At 34.8% G+C, this 12,267-nt stretch overlaps 3 protein-coding genes across 3 annotated transcripts in view; all 3 read right to left on the bottom strand.

Moving 5' to 3' along the window:
* Positions 1-5,709: 5,709 nt before the first annotated feature.
* On the bottom strand, positions 5,710-7,172 carry LOC144445093 (uncharacterized). Its single transcript, XM_078134644.1, has 2 exons — positions 6,688-7,172; positions 5,710-6,165 (listed from the first exon to the last, which is right to left on the bottom strand). The coding sequence occupies exons 1-2, from the start codon at positions 7,085-7,087 to the stop codon at positions 5,951-5,953; spliced, it is 615 nt and encodes a 204-aa protein (XP_077990770.1). The 5' UTR covers positions 7,088-7,172; the 3' UTR covers positions 5,710-5,950.
* A 350-nt stretch (positions 7,173-7,522) lies between these two features.
* On the bottom strand, positions 7,523-9,751 carry LOC144444776 (uncharacterized). The gene is made up of 2 exons (XM_078134309.1): positions 9,274-9,751; positions 7,523-8,671 (listed from the first exon to the last, which is right to left on the bottom strand). Exons 1-2 carry the CDS (start codon positions 9,671-9,673, stop codon positions 8,535-8,537), a joined length of 537 nt encoding a protein of 178 aa, XP_077990435.1. The 5' UTR covers positions 9,674-9,751; the 3' UTR covers positions 7,523-8,534.
* Positions 9,752-11,542: 1,791 nt separating this feature from the next.
* LOC144445069 (uncharacterized) overlaps positions 11,543-12,267 on the bottom strand; it is a 2,066-nt gene continuing 1,341 nt past the window's right edge. The window contains exon 2 of the mRNA XM_078134620.1: positions 11,543-12,267. This exon is cut by the window's right edge and continues 79 nt beyond it. Within this exon, the coding sequence (XP_077990746.1) occupies positions 12,180-12,267 (88 nt within the window). The 3' untranslated portion in view covers positions 11,543-12,179.

Genomic DNA, 12,267 nt, shown 5'->3' with positions numbered 1-12,267 from the left:
CGAGCATACTGTTGTGGAAAAGGAGAAAATATGAACAATCGGATTCTCTCATAGAAGATAAAGAAGACAGCGCCACCAAGAGAACGTTATTTAAAACTCGACGAACTCACTGTCTTGCTGCGGTTATATTATAGTAATGACAATGTCATATATCCTAATTTTTGTCGATTTAAAATGCAAATTTTTGGAAACGATATTTCTGCTCAGTGTAACAAAAAATCCAAACCATGACATGTCTAGATATGTTGTAAACTGTCTGTATAAATTCAAATTTCTAAATCAAACTTATTGTCTTCAATGGTTTACTACAGGCATACGTTCCATGCAACACTTATAGTGATACTACATATACATGTACAGCTTTCGTGGTAGTTGGCAATTTTACTAAGCCGTTGTCTGTCACCTATTTTTGGTACATAGCTAATGTAAACTGGTAACACAATGGTGGCGTACTCACATTAGTGTATAATTTGTACTATTAATGCAGTCACTGTGGAGACTTCAATTGAACACTCATTAATGTTTTTAATTTCCGGAACAAGGTTAATGATGATTTGCATAAACGATTGATATGTACAGTAACATTGATAAAACACTATACATTCTCTCTCTCTCTCTCTCCCTCTCTCTCCCTCTCTCTCTCTCTCTCTCTCTCTCTCTCTCTCTCTCTCTCTCTCTCTCTCTCTCTCTCATACACAACACACACACACACACACACACGTACACAAGACACTCTCACACACATGTACGCAAGACATACGCGCGCGCCGACTTACTCACACACACACACACACACACACAAACACAAACAAACACATACGCACACACGCACGCATACAAGACATACATACAAAAACATACATATACACAAATTGTTAAACCCACAGCACCTTAACATAAACACAAATAAACATCACTGCTATATCTGTATAAATTCACTGACAAATACTCACATAGCAGCCATCTACGCTTATGTGTATCAAATATATCCTGTACATGTTGTCAATATCTAACAATACGTTAATGTAATTCATTTACAGAGGGTTTCAAACTACCGTTCAATCAGCAGCTCTGTTTGATACAACCACGCAGAAATCAATAAGAAATACACATGCTACACTTTAATAGCAAGATCGAAATTTATTGCCACATTGTGTCTACATCAAATAAAGCATATAAACCAACACACTGCAACAAGACGCAGACACGCGCCAATGTTTTGACGTCTGCATTTGATGACTCCATGGTGACACTATTCATTCAATCTTGCTATCTTAAAGTGTAGCATGTGTAGTTTCTTACTAGTTTCTTCGTGATTGTATCAAACTGAGCCGCTGAACAGTATTTGAAATCCGCTGTAAACATCGTCACCTACCGTTGTCCAAATCACCTCTCTGCAGTGACTGTATCCACAGTAAAGTAAAAAAAAAGAAAGAAAAGATAAACAATTCTGATAACACTTTAGCATTATCATCATATACTTACCATAGTGAATCAAACACGGACATATCCATTTTATTCGTTAAGTAGTTGTTAAACTATCTGTACTTATTATCAAATACAGTGTCACTAAATGAGAAAAACAAGTCAGTATTTGTTGATATAATCAGTTTGATTTTAGGAAGCTTACAACAGAGCATTTCTATCTTGTACGTTCAAACAATGATTGTGGACGATTTTGAGTAAACTTTGTAAACGTTCAGGTGGGTTATATTGCCAGAAAACTTTTTAAGCTTATGTACTTTTCAATTTGGTAGAATGATTTTAGCCATTAATTATTGTCATCTCAAAATGGCAAACCTTGGTTCTAAAATAGCCAAGGTACCCCTAGCACACATTCTAGGGTGTAAACTGACCGTGTATAAGGTTGAAAGGGGGCGGGGGTGGGGTGTGAAGGTAAAAGCTGATCATGAGTAAAGGAGGGGTTACTTTGAAAGGTAGATGTAGTGTTGTTCTTACTGAAGTATACTTAGCCATCACTTGCTATGGACAGAACTCAAATCTGGTACAAATGTATTTAGGTATAATATATCAATGATCATCAACTGTGCTAACAACGCCAGAAGACTATGTATAATGTTATCGGTGGTATGCATCAGTATTACACTAGAATAATTCAAATAGGAGTTATTTTTTTCACACTTGAGTACAAACGTTTATAAACTTAGCCTGTGTTACATATATTAGTATACTATAGTATTTACAAAGAAGATCGAAGCTGCTAGCGCCTCGACAGCCGACAAGGCTACGTGTATAGGCTATTACAGCGCCACCAATGGCTGTACAGTCTATACCTCCTTCGAATGGTGATAAAGTGTTCGTGTGAGGGCAGTATTCCCAGCAAAAATGTATACATTTATCTTGGTAACTTTACTGTTTTTTGCTTTTCATTTAGAGTTTATTAAAACTACTGTGACAAGGATCGAAATGATGAATAAGCATGACCAAGCCTGAAGGACGCAGACGAATAGCATTTTTTTTCTTACAACTAAAGTAAATAACAAAATGTTTTTTGGGGGGAATGTGTCCCTTTGATAGCAGGCAACTTGAACAACAACATGCTGATATATTCTAGCACCCTACTGTTTACTGACAATAGACATACTGTCATCAGTAGCGAGCAGGTTTTCACCAAATTGTCAACCATTATTTTAACACCGATAGAATTTGTACTTATGTAGCATAGTTTGTTTGTTTGTGTGTTTGTTGAATCAAGCCTGTATTTCCTCTTAATGTATTAGTTAGAGTTAACTCCATTCCCGTATGTATTCCAGAGTGTGAATGTTCGTGAGGGCAATTAATTTTTCCTCATGCTATAGCACTAACTCCTACTTATATACATTTCCAATCGCTATGTGCAGTAAAAATCATTCCGTATAATATATTTACTCAATGCATGCTTTAATGTAACATATACTTACAAAGTTTTACTTATTACTTTAGCTCAGGAATCCTTTCTAACCAGATATTGTGTTTCGGAAATTCATTTATAAAAATACTTTGAACTTAAGAAGCATTTTACTCAATGACGATAGGATACAGATAGAATGGAGTAAACAAGTGACAAACATTTCCTTGCAATCTATGACGTCACATGATGACGTCACGCTGTAGCAGCCATCTTGAATAACTGTACTTAATTTATTCGACAAGATCCACACGTTCACGCTTCAGCTATCTATTTCAATATTTGGTAATATTATTATTTTAGTACTAAAACATTATATTTCCTTTATTTCGAACGGTCAACTTTATCAACATAAAAGACAGGTCCTAGACACGTGTTTACAAATAAATATTTCAAAATATGTTTAGAACGGCGACTGATTTTTTGAAAGGTTGCAATTTTACAGATATTTGATATAAAGTTTGACTTCTGGTAAAGCGTTTAATGTATAGTGAAAGCGGCTACATGAAAGGTCTTTGGAAAGTTGGCCAAAAAAACGTATTTAGTGTTTTTTGAACTTTGCGATTCGAAAGTTTGTGCCTCGGATTTTACTAAATTAGAATAAAATTGGACAGATGAGAAAATGAATGAATTCAGTTAAATTGATCGCTTTATGATACAAAACGTTAATAATATATATGAAGGGTTGTCTTTTTTTAATTATGTCTAAAGGTGTACGTCATTAAATTTCTTTATATAGTCTATTACAAATCATTTTGCAGCAAACCAGACTTTTCATTGTCATATCTTTGATGTACAAACTTCAAATTCAGTTGTAGGTAAAATTGGAGAATGGGGTCATTTAGGAGTACTTATTCAACGAAGATTTGGTCTTGATGATGAATATTCATAGAGGCTAAATCTAATGTTTTAGTTTATCCCCAGAGCACGTGATTGCATTTTATAGGCCATACACCGTATTTATAGAGTTGATTATAACTCATTGTATTTACCGTTCTGTTTATAGTTTCCGTTCGCGTTTAAACTGTTTTTTAGAATATTTTTATTGTTAGATAAAAGAGCTAATTTTATAATACGTGCATTGAATTTACATTATTTAGTATTTTTATTATGTAAAACTTAATATTAGGAATGATTTGTATAAAAACGGTACAACAATGCTCACGCAAAGCCGAATAAACTGCCGCCGGTGTATTTTAGTTGATAAATATGCAAATTACCTTCTTTTTTTAACGTCTGAAAAGTAAAGCTCAATCACAGTTTTTGTTATGCTGTATATCAGAATCTGTATATTATTAGGGTATGTTTAAAACTACCAGTGCAGATATATGTATGTTGGCTGTCATTTAGAAAAGTACAAAATACACAATGTAAACAGAGTTGTCCGAAAACTAGTATATACACGCCATTTTAATATATCAACAAATCGTGTTTTGGCAACAGATTTCAATAGAAGTGTTCTGACGTCATTAATAGTCCCCCTGTGGTAATATTCTATAGTGAGTATATTACAATCTTAACATTTCACAACTAAACTGTCAAAAGTCATTTCTTGGTTAATGGGGTGCCAGGGGGGTTGGGGTGGAATGAGTATGGACGAAGGATATATGTGTCCAACCCTAGGTCAAATAAGGATTTAATATGGCCACATGCTACAACAACTAATTTCGGAGATTTGCCTTGTCATTTCACGTTTTTGTGGCATACCATTTCAAGTATAAAAACTCAATGTTATGGAGTACGTTGTACCTTCTGCTGTTTGTCAATTTACAAATGTCTGATGTTTTCATGACGTCACATCTACGTCTTCTTCAATGGTATGGTCAAATTTGAATAATGTATTATGAAACATATTTATTTGAGTGAATCAACAAGACACATTATTGTATGTCTCATGCGAAGGAAAAACCACGAAATGTGGATATAAAAACATTTGTATGATGTAATTTCAATTGTCAACGATGTATGAAATAAACATTTTACGTCTACGTATCTATAAGTTCATTGTGTTTTATCACAAGTCCATGGCCAGATGCACTTACCATTTACATACATACATACATACATACATACATACATACATACATACATGCATGCATGCATGCATGCATGCATGCATGCATACATCCATCCATCCATCCATCCAGCCATCCATCCATCCATACATACATACATACATACATACATACATACATACATACATACATACATACACACACACACACACACACACACACACATACATACATACATACATACATACATACATACATACATACATACATACATACATACATACATACATACATACATACATACATACATACATACATACATACATACATACACAAACGAATCTTAAAAGAAACAAAGAATACATATACATTGTAAATATCGCAATATATTGTAAATATTGTAATACATGTATTTTGTAAATCTCTCATATCAAAAATGAAAAAGCTTCTTTAGATTAGATTAGATTGGATTAGATTAGATTAGATTAGATTACTTTATTGTCCATAAAAACATGGAAATTCGTTTTGGCACCATGGCACCAGGCAAACATCAAATGTAATAAACGTCAAGACACACATACAGATAAAAACACCAATGTAAACTGAAGGTATACATCCATTTAAAAATATTAAATAGATAAAAGTGCTTCCTTGTGCTACAGAAAAATGACAGAACAATAGCATTAAAATTTGCATTTACTCCATGCCAAGTCCAAATTTAAAAGTTTTACAGCAGATGGAATAAAGGACTTCTTAAAATCAAGTCAAATAATAAACACACGGTAACTAAAGTAAACATACCACTTCTAGGCATCTTCACGAAAATGTTTGCACAAAGTAGACTGGAAGCAATCAAGAAGTTGAACAGTCAAGATAAAACGCCGTTTATCATACAAGAGCCTGTGCCAGGTCGCTGACAGTGTACAGCGCCCTCTATTATAATATTTTTATTTTTACTCTGGAAAAATTTTCGAATTTCTAATTCAAATTAATAATAACTATTTTCTCAAATTAATCCACATTAAAATTACAAAATATTACACCATTTTCCAAACCATCCCGAGTTTTCAGTCTCCTGTGTGGTCTTGTCTTCTTCAATATACACACCGGATTTAGAAATTCGATTTTCTGAAGTGTTGATGGTCAACCTATGTTCTTCTATTTTAGTAGATGGTGTAGATACACTGAAGCTTGACACAGTTCTAGGTTGATAATCCGCCCTCAACGATATATCACGTTGCACTGTAGGAAATAAAAATGTTTTCACTTTTGATATTATTATTTTTTGTCGACTCAACTGTAACATAAAAAAGGGTCAGTGAAACATGATATCTGTCTCTCCCTGTCTCTTGTATGTGTGTGTGTGTGTATGTATGTATGTATGTATGTATGTATGTATGTATGTATGTATGTATGTATGTATGTATCTATGTATCTATGTATATATGTATGTATGTATGTATGTATGTATGTATGTATGTATGTATGTATGTATGTATGTATGTATGTATGTATGTATGTATGTATGTATGTATGTATGTATGTATGTATGTATGTATGTATCTATGTATGTATGTATGTATGTATGTATGTATGTATGTATCTATGTATGTATCTATGTATCTATATACGTACGTACGTACATTTATTAACAAAGAGTAAAAATATACAACAACAGAAAATTATACACACAACAAATGATATACACACTCTGAGTCATGGGTTCATTTCAAAACGAAAATAGCACGATTTATAATAGTATACCTGTCATTGTAGACTTCCAAGCTCTGATAATCTTCTGCATTTTAATATCAAAATTCATATCATTTCGAACCTCGACGTCGAGTCCTTCATTGTCCGTAGTAAGTTTTTTCTTGACCACATCCCACTTAATTCTCCAGGCATCTATTTGCCACACCGTTATAGCACCAATGACACCCAGTTCTTCCAGTTGTTTGTACAGGTAGAGTCGCCTGTGACCTGCGTAGATCCACCATTTTCCATTAGCCGATATGACAGCGATGATCTGTATATCTTTCGCGCTAATTCTCCCGTACAGTAACGATTCAAACGTATTCAGTAATAATCGGCCGTCTCGGAAACGGCAGTCAATACTGTCGTGTAGGAATCGAATCTCAGAGGGTGCAAGGACCAAGTTCGGCATTTTTTTACTGTAGTGTTTATAACTACAATAATAAATGCCCAGGTCGTATCAGTTAATAGTTATGAATTCCAGCAAAACATGTTTGGCAGTTCGTAGTTCTGTATAAATAAACCGTTCAACTAAACTGCGAATTACGTGGAAATGGCACAGTGGATACGACATATACGCATGCGCAATACCAGCTTTGGTTTGGCGTATTGCAGTTTCGTTTTGTTACTTCAAGAATAGCAAATAACAAGGTGAAAATATAATTATTGACAAGCTGTCCTCTGTGATGCAGTATTGCTATTTATGACAAATTAATACACGTCATCGCTGTACTTTTAAGTTGTTTTCAGTTCGTCTTTTATTAAGCTTTGCTATAAGAACGAAAAATATTGAATGTACTCAAAGAATTCCATAATTCCACACTTGAATACAAAAAAAATATCTAGATTTTAGTCTCTTTTAAAGCTACTTATAAACATATGTTAATTTATTCATTCATCACTTATAATGGCGATATGGACCAATAGCGCATGCGTCTAGTATAAAATAACTCGCCCGATCAGATAATTTTAATACCAACCGTTTACGAGGATTTCGAATTCTCGGAATTTTGTGGTCATTGAAGGAAGCTAATAAACACATGAATTACCACGATAATAGAATTAACGAATCAAAACATGGTGGCCCAGGATATATAAAAATTACGTTTTAATGCCAACAGCCACCTGTTGATTATCAATTAATATATTACATATATTTATTTGTTAGAAATATGGTGGCATATCTTTATAACCAGACCTAATTTGCCGCCACACCAAGTTAGCAATTTAGATGCATTAGATCTGTCACTTATTGTTTAACATATTAAAGTCTCTGGTACGTCTATTTGCAAGTGACACTCCTCAGCTCAAGACGTACGGGAGTTTCAGTCCAGAGCCCCGGATACATCACGTGCCGGTACATGTCTCTCTGGTTCTATTTCTCGGCCATTCCACCACTCAAATAGACTGAATTTTGTCCTACAATATCCGTGTAACTCATCATTCTAAATGAACTCACTCACTATTACAGTTTACAAAGACAAATCAAAACTCTGGCCGGATAAAATTTGCCATTTTTTTTCTAGATCTAACCATTTTGAGTAATCAGTTCCTATTATACCATTTTCTTTTTCATAAACTTTCAATATGTCCGTGAATGTAAAACGTTGTTAACTTTTAATTGGTTACAGTTTACTGCGACAAATCATAACTTTGGACAATATTTGCCTTTTTTCTAGATCTAAACATTTCAATAATCGATTCCTACACCATACACCCCTTGAATATAAATCGTTATCTGTCACTCTGGCGTTGGTTCAACTCTCACACACAAATATTTTGTTGTTAATGAAGTGTTATCATTTCAACTTCTTCAGGTTTCAATCGTGATGTCTTCTTCTTCTTCTTCTTCTTCTTCTTCAGTAAAGCACCAAATTACCGAAATTGTTCACAAGGCCAAATACGTCCACGTCACTGTCGGATTCGGATTCATAGAACACGTATGATGAGTATTCGTAGTCACTGTCAGAATACTCAGAACTGGAATCACTTGAATCTGGATAGCAATGAAACGGGAGTTATTATAAACCAATCTGAATTTTTTTTCTCAATGAATTGATATGAGCGATCAGTTAACATATGAAAATTCAAGCTATTTATATAGGCCATACACAGATAGTAAAACAGGATGCAAAATTATATTGTTGTTATAATCCCATGCATTGCATGTGCATGTCTGAAAATGGCTGTTCGTCATCATGCCACCTCGTCAGTCTTTAAAATGACTGCGATGAACACACGAGGAACTACATTCTATTTTACAAAGACACCAACTTTTCAATGGTTCATAATATTAGTTAATCGATCTCACTTCATTGCAGCGCTGCATTTGATTTGCATAATAATAATAATCAATCATGGTCCAAGGCACAGGCACTCGAATCAATCTATAGGATTTTTTTAATATAGTAAATACTATTTATTTACTATACATTTTTTTAAATCATACAGATTGATTCAAGTGTCTGTGGTTCAAGGCATGATTACTGTGACTGTCAATATTATGGTTTCTTTTTCAAACAAGAAATAGTGATAATAATTATGTAAATCGAACGTACTCGTGTATGCGAACATTAACAGGTGTATGTTTTTCCCTACCTGACTGGGAATTTTTCCATTCTTTGACAATTTGACCGAGTCTGCCCACAAAACTTTTATCACCACGAACTTCAACAGATTTGCCGTCGTTTTCGGATGTGTCCTTCTCGTGAACTTTCTTCCAATTTATTTCATCGTCATCAACTTCTTCTACTGTTACCTTGTCGATGACTCGTTGTTTTTGAAGTCTTTTGTAGAGATACAATCTTCTATGTCCCGAGTAGACATACCATTTGTTTTCGTATCGGAACACTTGAATCGTGGGAATATCACCAGGCGTCAAATCCTTATACAGTAGGTCTTTAAAAGTATCTAGCATACCAGTTCCGTTACGAAAATGCTCGGCGATGGTGTCGTGCAGATAACGGATTTCGGAAGGTCGCAGATCGATTTCGGCCATTTTGAAATTTGTGTCGATATGTCAGGACAGTGTTTACGTGTTGTAGGTTGAAAAGATAATTCGTAAAAGGTTGAAGGTTTTACATGTAAGCCGACTATTTATACTGTACATCACAACTATAAATACTAGATCTGCGCATGCGCATTGTTATGTTTCACGTGGGAAATTCCTATGGGTATTTCCCGGCGATGACTTCACAGTGTTCACTGGAAAGTTCTCTTTATCGTAGCAAATTTATATATATCTATATATTCTAATGTATATTTTGCAATAATTTGATCACTTATCACAAAAGATATGGAAATAAACACATTACTTTATTGAACCCCTATCCATTGCTACCGTGAATGTATTATCAAAATTGTCATTTCAATGGAACTCACGTGTTCGTAATCTGGGACATTACTGTGAAATCTATTTTTGGAACATGATGTCACAAGCAGTTATGCAAATCAGACACGTCATAAATACGTATCATAAAGTCACCCGGTATGATATCTTGGGTGCGAAGTCCACCATTGCATTGTGCAATGCATTCATGTTTGGCCTCATCGCAGATGAAATGTTAGCCAAATACAGCGGCCAATATTTTCAATATTTAACATTTCGGAGTTTTGGTCCTCTTGCCCAAAAATATATTAAATTGACTTCTAAAATTGGGCTAACAGACAAATAGTTTAAACTGTTGCCCTAATCCGTTAATTTATGAGAATATAGGCGTTGCTACATTTAATTGTGATCAACTGAGTGTAAAAAAATAATCTCACTGTCTTGTCTGACTTCATTGAGTAATAATATAAACTACGAAATGTGGTGGGAATTTTTGCAATAAAGGTCTGAGTAGGCATGCTTAAGTTGAGAAAAGTTATCTCGATCTAGGAAGTAAACTGTCAAACATACAGTTTTGTCTCTTTGAGCTATTCATGAGTGCTCGTGTGTTCACGGTACGTACGAGAGTGAGTGACTTGAGTCTCTGTGGTCTGAGCACCCCCCCCCCCGGAGGGGGATACCAGTGGCAGGCTCTGGTAGGGATGCCTTCACCTTGAAAAAACAGACCCCATTTTAGACCAAAGGGCTTGAAAATGCACATTTACGTATATTCAAAGAGGGGGAGTAGCCCCTGGTCTGAGATTCACTGTATTGTACAGGTGTGTGAATGTACAATCGATCAGATTTGATTTTCCTTACTTCTTTGATTCTTTGTCAATTTCCAGAATTTACACACTTAACTTGCATGCATGTATGTTTCATTAATTTTGTAATTACTGTGTTTGGGTTCAGACATGACGCTGTTTATACATGTCGCCAAACACGTTGTATTGAAATAGGTCACATAGGTGTCAAGACAATATATACCATCTCGTACTATGTTTAGAGATGACGTCATTCAAGTTACTTACATACATACATACATACATACATACATACATACATACATACATACATACATACATACATACATACATACATACATACATACATACATACATACATACATACATACATACACACACACGCACGCACGCACGCACGCACGCACGCACGCACGCACGCACGCACGCACACACACATACATACATACATACATACATACATACATACATACATACATACATACATACATACATACATACATACATGGAAAGTATCACCCCCGGGGTGGTATTAACTTATGAAGAAAATATGCCATTGCCTTTGACCTTAACGTTCATGACATAGTGTCCAAATCGATTATCACATTTCATGAAGAGGTATGGGGGTGAATTTGTCTAACATTGTAAAAGAATTGCTTACTTCTGCAGAAATATGGCTTCTAAACTGATTATATCATTATTGCAATGAATCAAGTAGAATGGTAGACTGTGGCAATTTATTTAACTTCAAGTTGACAAAGTTCTTAACACAGTAGCAATTCCATACCGAAGCGTGTCGGTCAATTAGTGTGGCACCCCATACACGACCTATTTACAAACTAATAATTCCTCTACATTATGATATGTCATTCCTTCAGGTGACTGACAATCTATTCTAAGTCAACGACCATGTAGATTGTGTACTGCGCTGTCGTACATAGTCATAGTTACATGAGTGAGCTGGTCCCCAGACAACTATATTAATCTGAGTTGCAATATTACATTAGTATTTTCGATAGCGGACATTTCCCTGGAACTCATCAAGTTTCGTAATGTGTGCTTAATATGTTCTTGGTATTGCTATTAGAAATTAATCTTCGAGCACGATGCCATCGCCCATTTCTCAAATTTGCCCCATTAAAAGATATATAAAAATGGATACCAAAAATGGATCGTCAAATTACATACCAAACATCTACTACAGACTAAACTGGTTATGTTATTTGTAAAACAAACAACTTTCCACATCATGGTGTAAAGACTATATAGAAATATCATAATACTTTTTTTGAAATGTGAGTTTCCAACTTCTAAATCAACAGTGTCATTTCAATGATCAAACCCTCTATGGCTCAAATCAACCGACTTTCAATTCACAGAATAGCACACCAATTGTCAAACCATCCAGCTGCTTCGGGTTGTTTCGTAGCACGGTTTTCTTGTGTGGTATACCAACTAGAA

Source organism: Glandiceps talaboti, chromosome 13 (genome assembly GCF_964340395.1).
Source record: "Glandiceps talaboti chromosome 13, keGlaTala1.1, whole genome shotgun sequence".
NCBI classification, from domain to species: domain Eukaryota; kingdom Metazoa; phylum Hemichordata; class Enteropneusta; family Spengelidae; genus Glandiceps; species Glandiceps talaboti.
Note: the sequence above shows the minus strand (reverse complement) of the source record. Positions and strands in the feature narration are given on the sequence as shown.

What these genes read in the sequence shown, in the direction of transcription:
- LOC144445093 (XM_078134644.1), bottom strand. Translation starts at nt 7,087, where the DNA reads ATGCCGAACTTGGTCCTTGCACCCTCTGAGATTCGATTCCTACACGAC. An exon ending in TTGGAAGTCTACAATGACAG is followed by an intron (nt 6,166 to 6,687) that starts GTATACTATTAT and finishes TATTTCCTACAG; the next exon opens with TGCAACGTGATATATCGTTG.
- LOC144444776 (XM_078134309.1), bottom strand. Translation starts at nt 9,673, where the DNA reads ATGGCCGAAATCGATCTGCGACCTTCCGAAATCCGTTATCTGCACGAC. An exon ending in ATGGAAAAATTCCCAGTCAG is followed by an intron (nt 8,672 to 9,273) that starts GTAGGGAAAAAC and finishes ATTGCTATCCAG; the next exon opens with ATTCAAGTGATTCCAGTTCT.